General features: G+C 41.9%; 1 protein-coding gene across 3 annotated transcripts in view; it reads right to left on the bottom strand.

The window, feature by feature from the left end:
* The window catches only part of GLI3 (GLI family zinc finger 3), a 254324-nt gene that overhangs the window by 29971 nt on the left and 204495 nt on the right, over positions 1-19858 (bottom strand). For all 3 annotated transcript variants that reach the window (XM_081930977.1, XM_081930978.1, XM_081930979.1), the window contains one exon: positions 18507-18647. In XM_081930977.1, the coding sequence (XP_081787103.1) occupies positions 18507-18647 (141 nt within the window). The remainder of the gene's footprint in view (positions 1-18506; positions 18648-19858) is intronic.

Below are 19858 nucleotides of genomic sequence, written 5' to 3'. Positions count from 1 at the left end.
TAGAAATCTGTGATAGTTTACCGGCTCCTTTGTTAAACTTGTGGTGAGGAAAAAGACTTGATACTCTAGCTGAGGCCTATCTGTCTATGAACACAGGTTTACCAGAAAATACAAGGGGGAAACCAGGGGTTTCATTTCTGAGTCAGAACTTGGATTTTATCACACAGACAAAATATAATTAATTGTAAAAAATAAATAAAAATATTTCCCCGTGTGTCATCCTTTTCAAAGTGGTACCCAAGTGCTAATGATAACCTTTGTTGCAGTGTCATGCCACATGATTCTATAGCCCATGGCCCATTAAATGAACAGCTCCTTCCATCTTCCACTGGCAATACTAAGGACTGGTTCATGTATGCCATTTGATTTCTCTATATTCAATGACTCGAAGAGGAACATATGAAATGACTTCAGTGAAAAACACTGTGTTGTAGGCGATATTAAGCGATATGGACTTCTGCATCCAATAAGAGTGTGTGTGTGTGTGTGTGTGTGTGTGTGTGTGAATTCTGGCTTTCATGGTGCAGTCCCCAAGTGATGGACCATGTGTATATGAAGCAGTTGTTAGTTCCCAATACCCATTTTGAGAGCAGTTGTGTAGCACCATAACGAACAAGACAAACCTGGGGCAGAGAGGAATAAATGGGAGCAGGGCCCTTTAACATCTGCCTGTATTTGAATTTCTCAAAGGCCTTTTCAGCTTGATGGGGAAGGTTGTGTCAGTGCAATACCTTTCACGTATTGTGTTAGCAACTCTACTGAATAGGAATAGCATTAATAGGGAACTGAGCCAAACAATTCTGCCACACTTGCCAAACTAATGAATGCTGCCGCAAACATGCTGCAATCAGAGGATCGTCAGATATGAGATTTCTTCTCTATTGGTCAAATTAGTATTAACATACATCTCTGAATAGCTACAGCGTGTTGACTAAAAATAAAACAGATTTTCTGCTGCTCCAGTTTCACAATATAAATTCAATTTCTTTGGTATGTGGTAATGTACCCTAGGAATAAATTGCAGCCAAAAAGTTGAAGGTGGGGTGGGGTGGGGTGCCATGGAAATGAATACACAAAAATCGTAACATACTGCCTAAACTACGGAACTTTTTACTGTAAATATACAATACTTTTAAAGAATTTGCTCTGCAGTACAACACTGAGTTTTGGAAACAGCACAGAAGTAAGGTTTCTACCAGCAGGCTCTTTGAGTTAAAATGTAACTCTATATTCCAACTGCTTTATATCATTTTATATTAGAAGAGACAAACTACTTAATCTCATGAGCCAACATATAACGTGGTTTGATGGAACAAAGCAGGGAAACTGAGCAAATTCTGTTTCTAAATAAGAATGTGAAACTTTCCAAACTCCCACATTTATCCAAATCAACATCCACATGGCTTAGCGGAAAGTTCTTCACAGCACAAAATAACAAGCAAGAAGACCAACCAGATACTGAACTGTGCTGTCCGCCTGCCCCTTTATGTACACTCAGGTAGCCAGGTCAAAAATTTATTTTTTTAATGTGGAAGAATCTGAGTTTGTGGTGCTTGAAATAAAGATCATCCCTCATGTTCTGTGTGAATGATGCCTCATGATCAGGAGAGCATCTGGATTCACACGCAACTTGCAGGTTCAGACCTGTTAGAAAAGAGGCCTGGGGGAGGTCTCTTCCTGCCACTCCAAATAGACAATACAGATCAAGATGGAACACTGGCCAGACGTCTCTAATGCAGCATTCATGTATCTGTTCATTTGGAGTGAGGATCTGTCCTCCTCTGTCCATGCTTACTACTCTGCCAGGATAAGGAGTGGCAATTGTCTGGCTGAAGTTAAGAGTCTGTGATTGGGGAAGAAGTGCAGTGACCATCAGCAGTTTCCTGCACTAGCAAGGTATTGGACCCGGTGACCTTTGAGGCACCAGGTGACCTTCCAACTTTATGATTGTCTAGGCTTGCCATTTGTCAAGTTGGAATAGAACTTAAGCATGTAAATTTCAATGTGTCTACGCCCAAATTGAAGAGTCATATCCCAGACTGTACACAGGTTAAGGACTGCGCTTAAAATAATGAGTAACAACCAAAACTATCATTACTACTCCTACTACAGTCTGCTCTTTGTTGTAAGGTCCTAAGGAGGGTTGCAACAATGAAAATATACAATACTTAAATCAGTTTAAACAATTGCAGCTGGAAGAATAGGGTGGACACACCCACACACCCCAAGTGTTAAAACGCTGGGGTAGAGAGGTGCATCTTCTGCAAGGAGGTGACACACAGGTGTTTGTAGGCAGTGAAAGGTTGGATGCCGACCAAGAAACTGAAAGTGAACCCTGAAAAGACAGAGGTGTTATGTGTTCCAAGTTCAGGAGGTGGAGGAACCGCCTGTTCCAGACAGGGCTGCAAGGAGAATGTTCATAGCTTAGAGGTACTCCTGAATCCAACATTGTCCCTTGAGGCCAAGGTAGCCTCAGTGGATAGGAGTGCCTATTTCAAGCTACTGTTGGTTTGCCAGCTATGGCCCCTTCTGGACAGAGATTACTTGGCCACTGCATTCCATGCTCTGGTAACTTCCAGATTGCATTATTGCAACGCACTCTACATGGGGCTACCACTGAAGGTGACTCAGAAACGTCATCTGGTTCAAAAGGCAATGACCAGATTTCTGGCTGGAGTTGCCTTTAGAACTCGCATAACCCATTCTAAAACGCTTGTATTGGCACTCATATTAGTGTTACAAATGCTAAGTTAGCTGGCAAACTAGTCATAGCTGAAAACAAACTGACAATACACTTCACTGACAGTACTGGATCCAGGACTGTACCCAAGTTAAGGCCCTGTTCTTTCCAGGGAAGGCAACCTCTCTACCACTCAGGCCCAAGAACTTGGAACATCTAACACCTCTTTGTCTTACCAGGATTCAGAGGAGATTTACTGGTCCATTTGCAGGCCATTACTGCTTCCATGCACCAGTCTAGCACCTAAAACACCTTTCTTCATTCAGATCGAATGGAGAGATAGAGCTGAGCATCACTGGCTTATGGATGACACCTCACTCTAAATCTCCTGATGATGAGCTCCCAGTGGCTTCAAATTGGTGTTAAATAGGATGGGGCGAAAGATGGAACCCTATAGGATGTCACAGAACAATTCCAATGATGCAGAGCAAAAATCAGCAGCTCAGTTGAACAGAAGTACATGATGCTGATATTACACATGCAGCTAAGTACCACTAGAGTTCAGAGCAGAATAAACTATATGACTTCAGACTGCAGGGTGGGTTTCAAATTCTTGAATGCTCCTTTGCATTAAAAAGCAAAGCATAGAGTATGGCTGTGTTAGATCCTGATTTCTTTCTGGTTTGCATGTTTTAATTAATTAATTTTTCTTCTTAAAAACAAATGGGAACACTAAATAAATTGGATCATCACCATCATCATAGTCTGAAATGGCATAGCTCAAAGTTTAACTGCATCTGTAGATCAGCCCTATGTAATTGAAGGCCCCAATAATATAGGACAGAGCTTTCCAAACTATTCATGTCAGTGACACACATTTTAGACATGCATCATTTCGCAACACAGTAATTCAGTTTTACTAGCAAACTGGAGGTTAAACGAACCTCTTTCCAGCTCCTGGAGGAGCATGGGGAGCATTCGCGTGACACACCAACACACTGCAGCCGACACACTAACATGTTGTGACACAGTTTGGAAAGCTCTGCTATAGCATGTGGTCTGGTTTAAAATCTGCTCCTGGAATTTTTAATGCTTCAGTATTTGAAGATTTATACTGACCTGGAATTAGGTAGCCAATCCAAACTGAAAGAGAGCAACAGTGAAAGCAGCACTTAGGCAATTGTAAGTATATACATCAATGAATGTAGAAGGAATTCAAGAAGAGAAGGGAAAGTGTGGAGTCTCATGGGCACTGAAAAATGCAAGGCGGGGGGAACTAATGAATGGATGGACATAGCTCAGCTGCTTAATCTTCTTCCATCTGAAAATTTAGCGTTTTCTTACCTGCCACTTCATTTCCTACTACTGTTCTGTCTTTTAGTGCTTTCTTGACACATGTAGGAAAGGGTAAAAGCTAATGAGTGTGGGTGTCAGCACAATATAAATTACTACGAAGGGAAAACTTGATGCATGGCTCAGGATCTGAAAGTGGAACGTCCGCCATTGTTTGCGATTATGGATCACATCACAATCTAATAGCAATTTTTATTTAATCAATAATTTCCATGCTGAACAGACAGGCCTGTTACAGAGGATCGACAAGCAGGTACTGATAACAACAAGGCTCGTTATTAATCTTTACCCTGCCAGCTTATCAGCCAAACTACTGTAAAAACCACAACCAAGATGGATTTAGAAACAAGATTCCCCCCACCTCGCCTCCACTGCATACTCTGCTGTTTTTCAGGTACCTAATGTTTCATACTTTATACACAAAATATATTTTGAGGAACCTGAGGCTTGAATTACATAGAAAGGCAATTCATATTAGGCAATTTCACAAATCAGTGGGAACTAGCCCAATGCTCAGTACCATTATAGGCTAATAAATCATACTTTCTCTTTGAGATGTCAATCGCCAAAGCCCTTTGTAAAAATGTTGGCATCTGTAATTCAGCAAAGCCTTTTCATCTTGAAATAAGATGCTCTAGACTGATAACAAGAATAATCCTCTCTTGATCAAAAAAAAAATCTGCATTTTACCAATTAAAGCTGCTGCCAGAAGCCAAATGGGGCAGCACTGAGACTCCACTGAAGTTTATCTCTGCTAAACACAAGGAGGAATACAGTTAAAGCTTTGTTTCATTTTCAGCCTGACTACTTTATCTCACTCTAAGAACTGCAGCATCTTGGCCCTGGTGATACCACAAGAATGGGATACGCAGACCTCATACCTACACTACAAGCCACCGCGGCTCCCCACTCCTGACAAAGACACCACCCATTCATTTTCAAGATTAGACACCCGACACCTTGAAGAAAAGTCACAGCAGCCCGCAAGTTCCCAAAAAAGGAAAAATGCTGGATTTATTACACCGTGATAAAAAGATCAGATGCATCCTTCTATTAAAAGGCTGTACAAACAAAGGGCACAAGAAAGCTAAAGAAAACAAATTTACACACACACACCCTGCCAAAAGTACAATGTGAACTTCAGGGTCAAACGTGCTACACAAAATGCCTAAGCAATTTCAAATAAATACACATATAAGCTCAGTGTACTCTATTAATAACTTTTAAAAACCCTGTTGGATTGGACCAAAAGTCCATTTAACTAAGTGTTCTGTTTCCAGCCATGGCCAGCAGCAGGCAAGAAGGCAAGCAGCATCTCAAACTGCCTAATTCCCTTAACTGGTGTTCAGAGGTATACTGATTCTGATCTGAAGATTACATTTAGTTGTAGTTACATTTATTTCATCTGTGAATTCATGTATTTTTAAAGCAATCTACATTTATGGACATCATTGTGCCCCGTGGAACTGAATTTTCTAAGTTAGTTATACACTGTATGAAGCAATACATTATTTGCCTGTTCTGAACCTTTTGTTGTTTGTTGTTGTTTGCACTGGGCAACTCTCTGAGATCCAGTATAACAATGATTTTTTACTTCCTGTTCTTCATACCCTTCGTAATTTTATAAACTCGAATCAGGCATAGCACCATTTTAAAAAATAGGATGCTGTGCATCAGCAGTACACCGTGAAATATAGGAACCATGTATTATAGGAAAGTCCTGGACAACTGGACTGAAATGACTGGAACTTATTGCACTCCTCCTCTACATCTTAATGGGGCTTGTGCAGACTTTGCCAGCAGATTGTGCCCTAAACAGTTATTTACCCAAGCAGAACTAACACATCCACGAGGTATGAGGCAACCAAGTACCTATGTGTACAAAATACTGAACTTGCAATTTTGTGTACCAACTTTTTAACAGTGATGACTGCAATTTGGCCCTTCAGAGCAGAACATTCTTAGGGCTGTTTCCAAGTTGCCAATTCAAAGGCTTGGGAGGAGTTAACATTAGTATATGAAAAAGATCAACCCTTCATAACAAAAAGGAGCACTTATATACTTATCCAGACATTTTGCTTACTCCATCCTGCGATCTCAGCCTCAGTAATGATACTTTTAGCTAAAACCAACTAGAAGACAAACAGTAATTGTTCTTTTCAAGATGAAGCATGTGGGAGAAGTTTTCTTACCACACCCTGTCAACTGAACTGCACGGAAAAGAAATTTGGCTGAATGGTAAATATTACGTTTAAAAGAATGTAGGAGCAGCATAGGTCTGGATGAAATATGCTCTTGGTTAGGTCAGGTGTCATCTTAAACTAGTGATGCTCAAGGAATGTGATGCATACGTATTCCAAAAAAGCAAACTTACCCATATGTAAGTTGGAATATCACGCTTCTCTGAATTTTAAAGAGATGGTCTGAGGGCTGCATTTAAAAAACCCAGTCTTGTTTTACAGATAATACCTACTCCAAAGCAGCTCGAAGGCCTGTAGAAGGTTGTGACCGCTGTGCGCACAATTAAGGTGGGTCTGCAAATGCCCTCAGAAACGAAGAGACCCAGCAGAATGCTGTCCTCCATCTGAGGAAAAGATGACTGACACAACAGCCAAGTGGCGACAACCATATTCTGTGCAGTATTCCCAGGAGGAATTTATTGTTTAAAAAAACTACATTCCCCCATCACAAAATTCCAGGGTGGGTTACAACAAATATATATAACAAGATATTAAAAGAACATCTACAGCATGTTTCACATCCTGTTGGCTCCTAAGGATGTTGCGTTCCCATTTTAAATGTGCACACAGCGGTTGCGGCGTTTAGAATGGGATTTTTAGCTGCTTTGAGTGTTATTACAGGTAAAACAAGACTGTTTTTTTTTAATGGCAGCCCTAGGATGATGTCATAATAAGAAGTACAAATTTATGGTTGTTTGGGATGGATTTTATAAACCACCAAAAACCCTGTATGGAAACAGAATGGAAAAAGCTTAGGAAGGAACACATATGGAAGTAACAAGAGACTAGAAACAGACAGACTCCTCTGCCCTTATTTAAACCACTTCTGAGGGCACACTTGAAAACACACAAAGGTGGGTGCTTCATAGATACTGTAATAAGCGATGTTCAGGTATCATTTGGAATCCTGGTTCAGTGGAAAAACTCCTCTGCAGGAAATACTTCCAAAGGGGATACTAATACTATATCTGCACGTGACAGAGAAAGTCTCATTACTACCCAATGAAAATTCAATGCAGTTTTCTGATGGATTCAGTGCTACCTGATGAAACAGACTTTTCTTCACTATTTTTGGAATTATATGGCTCCTTTTAAAAATCATTACAGGAAAGATGGAGTAAAAAGAGTAGATGATAAAGAATGCTGAACTAGCTATATATTGTTTTATAACGTTTAATTACAATAGTTCAGTTTTCCTGTTGATGAGGTACAAATTTTGATAACGAAACTAAAGCTATCACAAGAGAAAATTTTACACGTAACATTGTAAGTGCATAGGTAGAAGATTTGCAATTTTCTACTTATGAGGGGGGAAAGAGAGTTTTACCCAGCGGCACACTAAAGTTGAGAATGTCCTATCTGATTTACAGTTTTTCCTCACACCTTCTCTTTCATTAGTCATGTTCTACACAGGAGCGTTCAGAATGAGGTTCAACTCCAAAGTGATGCCAGGTGTGTAAAATAAATTTACATGTGTGGGGTTCTATTTGACCACATTACATTTAAACTGGATTCTTAGTGCCTGCAAGTACAGCATTTGCCTATCAGCGTGGCAGACACACAGGCCATGAATTCATGACCACCTCACACTGCACACGTAAGAACATGTCCCCCTGCACAGGTAAGTTTATTTTATATGCACTGAGAAGCAGCAATACAACTGGAAGATGCTGAATTTGGAAGGAAACACCCAGTCCGTTTTGACCTGAAGCAACTGATAAGAACGTCAAGCTTCTTCATACACCCACAAATGGGGGGGGGGTGATTAGCCTGTAAATTCATCTCAAATCTCACTATACACCCCTCCCCCGAGTAAAAGAAGAGACACCAGTAACTACGTGGAATTACACCAGCAGAAGAGCACCAAAATGGAACAAAGCCCATCAGAGTCACGCTTAGGAGAAAGATGCAAAACTTCAATGGGAGGAAGCTTGCAGGGCGGGGTTTTTATTCAATACCAATGGGAGCATTTCCACTGACAACTGATCTTTTTATATTGTTCCCCCAGTGAGCGGCAGAACTCGGCCGTGGTTGTGTAGGTGCCTCTCAAGGCCCCGAAAGGCACATTCCCTTTACAAGCACATTCTGGGCTTGCCTTGATGAGAAAGATGCATCCTGAAAGGGGACAGGGAAAGTGCCAGGAGTTCCTGGCGTCGTCATGGGCTGCACATGCACAACAGCTGCAGAGCAACCATGAGGCGCGTCTGGAATTACTTACCCTCGAGACCAAGAACACTTACGCAGTTACTTTTGATGAGGGTTAGAGGTCTGAGATGCAATTTTCTTGTATATATTTTAACAGAAACATTCCATATTATAGTTCAGTGTGTGGAAGGGAAGACGGAGAGGGAGACACACACAAGGGGGGGGGCGCAAAGATTTGCCTTCAAGTTATGGCTGAAACACTGAAGCACGTATGGTTGAGTTTTTTTTTGTTTTTTACTAATCCTGATAGGGTGATTTTGGGAACCAATCTTGGCAAATTTAAAATCCAAGACGCTTCACCTTCTTCTTGGAGCTGATGAAAGGATCGGTGCCTCATTCATTACTGTTGTTGTCTGGGACTACATGGATGACTACAAAATCCAGAGTAGGAAGTGGAAATGCCAATGTCAGCAGACACACTAATGTATACAAGCTGGTCCCACTTTCTGAACATAACAAATAATAATAATAATAATAATAATAATAATAATAATAATAATAATAATAATAATTTATTTATACCCCGCCCATCTGGCTGGGCCTCCCTAGCCACTCTGGGCGGCTTCCATAAAAACCAAAAATACAGTAAAATATCACACGTTAAAAACTTCCCTGAACAGGGCTGCCTTAAGATGTCTTCTGAATGTCAGGTAGTTGTTTATCGCCTTGACATCTGCTGGAAGGGCGTTCCACAGGGCGGGTGCCACTACCGAGAAGGCCCTCTGCCTGGTTCCCTGTAGCTTTGCTTCTCATAATGAGGGAACCGCCAGAAGGCCCTCGGCGCTGGACCTCAGCGTCCGGGCAGAATGATGGGGGTGGAGACGCTCCTTCAGGTATACTGGACCGAGGCCGTTTAGGGCTTTAAAGGTCAACACCAACACTTTGAATTGTGCTCGGAAACATACTGGGAGCCAATGTAGGTCCTTCAAGACCTGTGTTATATGGTCTTGGCGGCCGCTCCCAGTCACCAGTCTAGCTGCCACATTCTGGATTAGTTGTAGTTTCCGAGTCACATTATTGAGAAAAGGTTCATTAGGCAAGCATTTGCATAACGAGCCAACAATTTATATTGTTTTCTATGGGAGAAATCCCAATAAATTCCTGACAGCCTGATAAAACAAGGGGACAGAGGGACCATTGTGTTTAATTTGTATCTGCACCGGCATGATCCAGTCATCCCTCCCAGATCTTCCACCTCTGACCTAAGCTACTGCCTTCTTCCTGGCAGTGGTCCTGTCCCTTTGATGCCAGTTTTTGGACCACTCCCTCCCCCCCCCCCCGGAGCTGGCTAGTGAGTCAGTGGTGCTGCTGTGTGAGCCTGCAAGGGCTGCTCCTCCACTGGTGAAGCCACCGCCTACTTCTTCCTCCTCCTCCTCCCCAGGCACAGTGAAGCTGCCTCCTTGGTTGTCAAGATGGACGCTGAGCCGCTGCTGTCCCTAAGTGGAAAAGCAATGGGAAGTACATTGGAGCCAAGCCTGGCTGGCAACTGGGGTGGTGGGGATGAAGGAGAGGACAAGGGGGGGCTTGGGGTTCCTCCTTGGCATCACCCTTGCTGCTTCCAGGTCAGAGACAGCAGGTCTTGTCATTGCAGCAGTGGCCGGAGGAGGAACAGCTGGTGGTGCTGCCAGTTTGGACCTCGCAGGTCGGAGGTGGAAGAAGGTCTGAGGGAGGGTAACTGGGTCATGCCAATGTAAGTAAATAGTAGGAAAATGTTGGCCTTTCTTTCAAAATAAAATGCAGCATTGAGGAAAGCTGTTCTCGCAGGTCTGGCTGCTCGGATATCTGAGTCAGCCATTTGTGCAATGAGGACTGGGTACAAATTCCCCATGTTCAGATAAGTGAATTTTCACATAATGAGAGTTCAGAGAGTGGGACCTGCACATACCTCAAAATCTTGAGGCAATTCCCCATTGCTACTTTCTGTAATGTTTATTTCTCCTATATGTCCCAAATTTGTTAAATGTGCAGGCCTCTGAAAATAATCCATATAGTAGATTGAGTGCTCCATCCTGGTAGTCCTATCTATAGGCGGTAAACCAAGCTACTGAGCATCCTGGAAGGGGCATTGCTGGTGGTCTGGAAGCAATTTAATAGAAGCTGTATGGTAGGTGGGAATGCATCATGCTGGGAGTCACCAGTAAAGGCATGCAAACTAGTAATTCTACTATTCCTAAAAGGATTCCCCAGCAGCAGATCCTATTTGGTTGGTATTACCATTAGCACATTTCAATTTCACAGAATACAACGAATGCAGAAAAGGCACATGAATGCTCACTTGCTCATCCTCTGTGTCTGTTATGCACAGAAGATGTTAACACCATGTAATCCCCTAGAGTGAATGAACAGAATAATCATTGAAGCAGCCTCCTGTTTCTAGTTTATGAAAGACTATCTTTGCTGGTGATAACAGGGAGGATGTGAATCAGGATCACTGTTCCAGGCCCCACACTTAACTGGTGGGCCCCACCTGGAAGAAGCTCCCCCCCCGGCAGTACATAACAAGGTGGCCAAGGGCACCCACTGCAGTCTGGCGGGCCCCGTTGGCTGTGAATATCTTGAGAGCTGTGCGGGCACGAGGCTGCCATCTGCAACATCCCCTGTGACCTTCAAGGTGCTTTGAGCAGCAGCCAACAATGAATCACTGCTATTGGGGCTGGCAGGGCTGGCAAGGAGGAGGAACAGAAAGAACATTTGGTTCCCCTTTCATAAAATTTGTACACCACTGCATGGGGGGGGCACAAAGTGGCTTATGAAAATAAATGGCACCAGCTCTGGCTGCTCGGAGGAGGAGGAGAATGGAGGAAAGAATGACCTCAATAAGACCCTCACCCTCTGAAGAGAATCATACCCCCTAGTTATACTTTCAGTGGGGACCAGAATGTCTGAGCAAGAGCAAGGCCCTTTGAGTTCAGTGAGGCTTACCCATAAGTAACAAAAAGCCGAGGTAACAAAAGTCTGCTTGCACTACAAACCATTCCAGAACCTATTCAAGTGTGGATTCATTACCCAGAATTAAATTAATTAGTATTTCACTCGAAAAGCACTGAAGTTTTCAGACATCTGTGACGGGAGTTCAGGGGTAAGATGTGGAGCGGAGGGCTTCTCACTAAGAGCAACTGGCGTGCTTTCAACGTGATCTAGCATGAGAAATGAGGTCCCTGAGAATAAAAATGAAGGCCTGGGATGTTTAGTCCAGTCCACTTCCAGTCCTATGTCTTTACCCCCCTATTCTTTAATGAGTTGTTTTGTAAAAAGTTGGCATGTGTGAGTGAATTGTGGGAAAGATTTTCTTCCTATGTGTTCCTTAAAATTCTGCCTCCCCTCCCTCTCTTTAAATGATGTGTAGATTGATTTCAAAGAAATTAAGCACTTCCTCTGTTTGTTAATGCTGGGGAAGAAAAGGATTGCAACCTCAATTTAATTTAATTTATGAGGAAGGAATTATGTGGTGATTGATGAATGGGGGTAAATTAATTGAAGAGAAACTGATGGTTACAGATACAAATGCACTCATTTTGCATTGTATTTTATCAGAGGTTCCTCACTGAGAAGATCAGCAACCCCAAACCCACTTCTCTGAAAAGACAGTTCCTCATCACCTTCCTGTGTAGCAGCTGGGGGGGGGGAGCACTAGCAGTGTCCTAGAGCGCACTCCCAGTTTTAAAAATCTCAAGTTCATTTCCCAGCAGACATTCAGGGGTTTCAGATTGTGAGCCAGAGTGGGGGAAAGATGGAAAAGTACTGGCTTAGCACAAGGCACCTTAAACGCCACAAAGAGCCAACACTGTAACCAGATAACTACGATTCACAATACAGGGAGTGTTAAATAAACAAGTTGCATGCACACAATATTTATGTACATCCAATGTAATTTTTTAGGTTCATTTCTGGTTCTCAATCGTGAGGTGCCTCACTTCCGATCTTAATGAAACAAGAACTGTAAGAGTCTTTCGTGACCACTTCCAAATGTTATTTTCCATGAGTCTTGATGAGGTTAGAAGGTGGAAAGCCTGCTAGTACAATATGGATAGCTTTGCACTTTCCATTACAGTGGTACCTCGGGTTACAGACACTTCAGGTTACAGACTCCGCTAACCCAGATATAGTACCTCAGGTTAAGAACTTTACTTCAGGATGAGAATAGAAATCGTGTGGCGGCGGCGGCACGGGAGGCCCCATTAGCTAAAGTGGTACCTCAGGTTAAGAACAGTTTCAGGTTAAGAACAGACCTCTAGAACAAATTAAGTTCTTAACCTGAGATACCACTGTATTGCTATTCAACATTGGTTGAGATCCTTTGTTTATGGGCTATTTGTTTTTTAGCTCCTCCCTGTTTAATGCATGCAGAGGACTCAATGGTGTTTTTCAGCCCGCCAGCACAACAAAAATCAGGATTCTGAGGCTGAAACGAAACAACTGTCACTAGAGGCTCAGATAGAGAACGGTGCCTTTTCCAGCTCCAGCTGGTCCACCAGCTATGACTCCTTTTAGACAGAGATGATTTGGCCAATGTAGTCTATGCTCTGGTAACCTGCAGATCAGACTACTGCAACATGCTCTTTATGGGGCTGCCTTTGAAGATGACACAGAACCTTCAGTTGGTCCAAAATGTAGCAGCCCGATTACTGCCTGGGGTTCCATTTAGATCTCATGTACCCATTGTTTTAAAACAGCCGCCTTGGTTGCCTCTTCATTTCCGGGCCCAATTCAAGGTGTCCACATAGAATCATAGAATCTTCCAACTCTTAAGATTCAATGGGTACACCCCTGTTGCATTGTTGGTTGATGTTGCCCTGTTGGTACAAGTTTCCTCACAATAAAGTTTATTGGTCATGAATCCATAGACCCTGACCCTCACAGACACCATCGCTTGACCCCAATGCACCGAAGACACTAAGCACCTCCTATTCCACAATGCCCAGCAAATGGTCCAGGGAGTACAGCAGGTGAAACCTGCATCAAGGAGAAACACTTGCATTAGGCAGGGTGTTGACCCTTTAAGCAATTACTCACTTAACATAAAGATGTACCATATTTTTCCGCCCCCATGTATAAGACATTTGGGGACTCCCCATTCAGCACTATCTGTGTATAAGACGAGCCCATATTTTGAACATTATTTTAGAGTAAAAAAACATAGTCTTATACATGGAAAAGTATGGTAAATTGGGGCAAAAGCCTGCTCTCAGCTAATCAGGCAGCAAACTTTTGACAATAAATATATTGTATTAACACCTGCACCGTATTAAAGCACTCTCACGTTTTCTCCCATAGGAGTCAATGCTTCTTCTAAGATGTTGGCTTGTATCCAATGCTGCTGTCGCATTAGTTGAACAAATGTCTGCTCACACAACAGGACGTTCTCTTCCTTTTCTCCCCACTAGAAACCACTAAGCATGCACCCTAAAAAAATCTGCTCCTGATTGGGTGGTTTCTGGCCTGGAATAGCTTCTGGGGGCGCACGGAAGGCTGCAGGAGGGAGGAGATGTCCCACTGTCTGAGCAAAAGTCTGTTCTACTTGCACAACAGCAGTGTTGTCTACAAACTTATGTCTGTTACAGGACACCATCTAAAAAACAAGGAAGTATATCTCATTTCAGCACTATTGCACTTACCCAAATTCAAATTTAAACCAATTGATTAACCAAGTAACTCATTAAAGCGCACGACTGATTAGCTAAGGTTTCTTTAATTGGAATAACAGTCCTAAGCTGGCAACCTGGTGACAAACTTTAGAATTTACGTGCGTATATGTGAACACACATTAACACCAACAGTTGATATGGGTGCATATGAAAATCTTCATGCACTTCCCATTGAACTTCATGGATGTGTCTGATGTGGACAGAAAGGTGTCTCATCATCCCAAATCACTAGCTTCATGCAACAAACGACAATCAGAGCTGGGTTGGGGCCACTCTGTCTCTCTGATGAAGGCAAGTTGGAAAATTAAAGCCTTAAAATCTGTGAGTTTGGATGTATAATTATTGCTCTTCTGGTCTTTGCTACTATGCAATCAAACTTTCATCAAAGAAAGAAATTTTCTGCTACAAAATCAATATGAAAACATCAAGAAAAATAAATCTAATTTCTTTGAATTATGTATCTTCAAGTGTATTTTAAATAAAGAACAGTTATCACTAAGCCTTCATAGGAACAGCAAAGAAATACAGCACTGTTTCAAATTTCTGACTGCCATTGTATTCATACATAACAGTAACTTCAGTCTTTTTCCTTCTGGGGACAATTTTCCTAAACAAACACTTATCTTGATGCCTAACTTAACCAATCTCTAGTAATTTGTATAATCTAACAGATAGCTGCATTAAAAAAACAAAACTGAGGTTCAACGAAAAGCAGACTAAGGGAAGGGGTGGAATATACAGCATCTTATTAGCTTCTGGGCGCAGAAGTGAATTTATCACACACTTAAAACTAACGTGCTCAGCCCAATTATAATATCTTGTGGGCAAAGAAATTAATTAAAGAGTGGAATGATTAAGGGCCCAGCAGCAAACCAAGTTTGAAAAATAAATATGATCTTTTTGTTAGGGTTTTCTCAAAAGGAAAGAGAAAGAAAGAAAGAAAGAAAGAAAGAAAGAAAGAAAGAAAGAAAGAAAGAAAGAAAGAAAGAAATTCAACTGGTAATATAAGTAGGTAATCGTTTTAGGGGTTCCGTGCATTGTAAATGAGACTGGCAGGAAACTCAGCAGTCCAGGTCATAGTTCTGCTCTCCAACTTTGTGATTTGCTAATGTGAAACACATGCATCCCTTTTGCACAAAGTTCAAATAACCCTGGAATTCCAAGAGTGCAGCTCAGTGACTGAACCAGAACAAGGGCAGAACTTGTCAGGATTTAAGAGCTTTCAGCAAAGCCCTTCAATTGCAGTCAGCACCCCATTCCTTAGAAGGATATCAATTATAGATAGTGAGTTGCTTTAGCAAGGGGAGTCAGTGCTGTCAGACACTAGATAGACAACCATGAAGAATCATGAATCTTTCTATTAACTGTAAAGGAGAGGGAGGCTGGTGGCAGGGGCGGGGGTGGGGGTAGAGGGAAAGGATGGATAGGTGCTATAAATAAGGCAGACCCTCTGAATAGTTTAACACACTGCCTGTTAGAGCATGCATCACAAACATTTTAAGAAATTTCAATTTAAGAAAATTCGCTCCAACTAATGAAAATTGCTACAGCGTCAAAAACTACCTAAGTGGTTTGATCATTATTGTATTGGTCTGTATATTTATTTTGTTTATCCACTCACAGGATGGGACAGTCTGGATATGAACTGGAAACTGGTGGCTCCACGCTGCATTTTTAAATGCTGTTTAAGAATCTTGAGACAGCAATGAATAAAAATATCATTTCCTTCCGCCTAGGATGGCCACTGCCAGCTATGTGACCTTTAACATCTAAGCTATGGCATTACCTGAAATGCTACTGAAAGATTCCGGTAACAGCAGGAAAAAATGACAACACCACAGCATATGCTATTGGCACGGTATTCAGCATTGAGATGGCAGCTGGCACATCCCACTTATTTGCTGGTGCAGCAAACTCTAAAGCTGTGATTTTCAAAACTTTTGGCCTTGCAGAAACCTTCATATATTTGGTCACCTGCTGCAGAACACTTGGAGATTGGGGAAACCAGGGAAGCACCCATAAGCACCCACTAAATTTGTAGAATGCACTGAATAGACCCATGGAAAGAACATCCTAGAAGAGTAGAATGCTATTATCATGCTTTATACCAAAGAAAGCCTTATGAGCTTCCATGGAACACAGTTCGAAAACAACTGCTCTAGTGAGTTTGACTGCTCTAGGAGACTTTGACACTCCCTTCTTGGGGAAATACGTTTCCATTGGCCATTGATGGTCTTTCAGAGCCAGCTAAAAACCTATTTATTTACTTGGGGCTTTAGGTGTAATCATTTTGTAATCATTTTAATGCTTGTGTGCTTAGCTATTTACTGTTCTTGTGGAACAATTTGCAATGGTGTTCCAATGGTATTATACCTCCCAACCCTGGGCTCCTGTATGGAAGGGCAGTGCAGCAGTCAGACAAATAAATAAATAAATGTGATATGCTACAATGCTGGTCTGTGACTTGTGGGTTGTGGCCTGATCCAAGGTAGGTCACAACCACCAGGCAAATATACAGTGGTGCCTCGCAAGACGAAATTAATCCGTTCCGTGAGGCTCTTCGTATAGCGGTTTTTTCGTCTTGCGAAGCAAGCCCATTGACAGCTTAGCGGATTAGCGCTACAGCTGTCAAGCGGCTTCCAGCGATCAGCTGTTAAGCAGCTTATCAGCGGAACAGCTGATAAGCGGCTTAAGAAAAGGGCGAAAAAAGCCAAAAAAACCCGTGGGGGGGATGCAAGATTTTTTTCGTCTTGCGAAGCAACCCCATAGGGGAATTCGTTTTGCGAAGCAACCCCATAGGGGAATTCGTTTTGCGAAGCGTCTCCAAAACGGAAAACCCTTTCGTCTAGCGGGTTTTTCGTCTTGCGAGGCGTTCGTCTTGCGGGGCACCACTGTATAGTAGAACATTAAGAAGTAGGTCTCCGAATGCATGTTTGAGTTAAAAGTGGATCCTGGGTTTGAAAAATGTTGAAGATACCTGTGCTATAGTGAACAAAACATGATGCAATAGCATTGGCTTTAATAGGCTCACACTCGTGTAGGACTTGCCTCTCTGATTTGTAGAAGAAAGGAAGATACTTGGAAGAGGAATCTGGAGAAGAGAAGTAACAGGCAGGAAAAGGGTTGTGCACTTTGCCCTTCCTAGACTAACAGGGCTGCAAGGAGGATAAAATGGCAGCAACTCTAGCCACACACTGAGCTCTTGTAGCTTGGAAAAGAAAGTTACAAATGGAATAAAATAGAACTCTGTAAAAAAAACCTTACGTGTCTATAAATCTCTATGAATCTAAGGTGCTGTTTTCAGTTCTTTGGAAGAAAGTACAGGATGCAAACAGAACAAACTGACACATTCCAGCAAGCCAGGTAAACAAATGTCATTTTTTGAGATAAAAAGTATTATATTACTTGGCTTCTATGTTATATAAAATTGACCTAATGCTTTTGACGAATGAGTGAATAACACCTGAGGCCAGATAAATATCACTTATTTAGTTCTTATGTAACTCTCACCTGGAAACCCAGATACAGCATGTTACAGTGACTTTTGGTAAAATGTTGACATGCCTATGAAATCACCTATACTCCATGGCGTGCTTGCTGAGCGTTCAAAAACCCAGAGACACAGTAGTGAACAGTGACAGTTGGCTAAAGTGGGGAAATTATGTTTGAACATTTTTTAAAAGAAACACCTGGGTTGTCAACTTTCAAGTGTGAATGTCATCTTTTACATACTTTTGGATGTCACTTGTAATGTAGATATCATAGGAGGTATGTTAAGAAAGCAGAAACAATAAGATTCATTAATACATATTTACTTTTAAGTAGCGAGTATTAACTCTCCTGCCACTAATGCTATAGGGTTTTGCCTTCATCCAAGGGAACTACAATAACACAATGTACTCTTATTCTACCAAGTAATCCACTTCGGCTTACACACACAACAGAAAATTGATACATAAAATGCACCACAAATCCTTTAGGGTTGGGGGGGCATTTCTCAGTCCCCCCCTTCTATTGTTACAGTCCCATTTGAAAGGGAGGGGAATCAAACTTGGCAAGAGGTTAATAATAACTCATGTCCAGCTTACTATTACTCAATAACTATCAAAGCCTCTGATTCAAAATAGTATTTTGTGGCTTACAGGATCAGAGCCATTACACTCTCTATTGAAGACTTTATTGAATTTTACACTAAGCTTTAGCTGACTGAACAGGTCAAATGCTATAGCTCAGAGTTTTGCTTTATTCGCAGAAACTCAAACTCCTCTCCAGTCGGCAATGCTGTTTGCAAAGAAACTTGACTCAGCAAAGGGTCACAGAACCTGCCCCTGCAGAAAAGGTCACATACTTTTCAAAACCAGCTCCTGAATGCCATTAACTTACATGCACTAGCTGCTCCTGTGTGTCAAACTCTCGGGAACAGCCTTCCCAATGGCAGTTTGTCTCGTAGACCACTTCGGGCTCCTGCTTGCTTTCGTCTTTGTCCCCTTCTTCTTTAACTAACGTCATGCCTTCAGGTGGCTCCTGGGGGAGTGGGGATGAAGAGAAGAGGGAAAGGGTGTAAGAAAGAGGGGCAGAATCCCCTAGCTTCAAAAGTACCAGAAGGGTGTGGGAAGGAAACCTCATTCACTGCCTTTCAGCAAAACCCCAAAGCCCAGAGTTAATCTTGTAAAGCAAAGAATGAGAAATGGACAATTTCTGCACAGCTGTGTCATGTGCTCCCTATTTTGAGAAAACCCGAAGATATATGGCTCTGCTGTGTCCTATGGACTTGCCATTTGCTTCTAAGACTTTTGGCTAAGGTCCTGTCTATCATGGGTGCAAAGCCTAAGTTCTCAACTTGTGAAATGAGGATGGCAAAAGACAGAATTGTTTGGGAAACCAGTGGGATATGGAGATGCTGCTAACCAGTCTAAGCCAGATTGATTGGGAGGACTATAAATCAAGCCACAATTTTAAACAGGGCAGTCCTCTCAGGCACAGGTGCCGTAAGAACGGTGTTCAACAATCATCAGCAAAATGCAGGTGTTGGCCAGGCAACATGGTGTTCAGGTGGCTGGTCAAAAATGGATTACATCCTCTGAGTCATGGCCTTTGAACTACCTGGAAACTGCAACCTTTCCACAGCAGATGTTCATTTTACCATGACTGAGCAACTTTGGAGTTTCCTTACCTATACATTTTTTTGGTCCTTCCTTTCTAACAATGAAAACAAGAAGACTTATTGTAGTGATTCATGACTGCACACACATATGCAGCCACACAAAAGTAGAGCAGTCATGTTATATCATTCTAGTATTATGGACTGCTATGCATCAGGGTGTAAAACTTCAGCATTCAACTCTTCTTAGACAGAGAAATACGTTGAGTTAGCAAAGCTGACGGGGAAGATCCAGAATCAGCGTGACGAACTGTTTCAAAAGGACTGGAGCAAATTTATATTATATATGAAAGAGTATTGTAAACATCTGAAAACGTTTGTAGCTTTGAGTTGAAATGTTTTGTAATGACAATATAAGGAACTGATTTACATTTAACAAGGGGAAATATAAAAATAAGAGAGAAGGTAAAAAAAGTGGTTATAGAAATGCTAAGATTAAAGTAAATATATATGGAAGTCAGGAAGAGGGGTGGGAGGAGGTTGATGCTCTGGTAAGAGCGAGGTTTGAGTTTATTGCTGTATGTATGGATATTGTGATCACAAAAATTGAAAATGTAATAAAAAATATTTTTTT

Source organism: Podarcis melisellensis (assembly GCF_964234715.1).
Source record: "Podarcis melisellensis genome assembly, chromosome: 12".
Lineage (NCBI taxonomy): Eukaryota > Metazoa > Chordata > Lepidosauria > Squamata > Lacertidae > Podarcis > Podarcis melisellensis.
The sequence above is the reverse complement of the archived record's forward strand: the minus strand, read 5'-3'. Positions and strand labels throughout refer to the sequence as shown.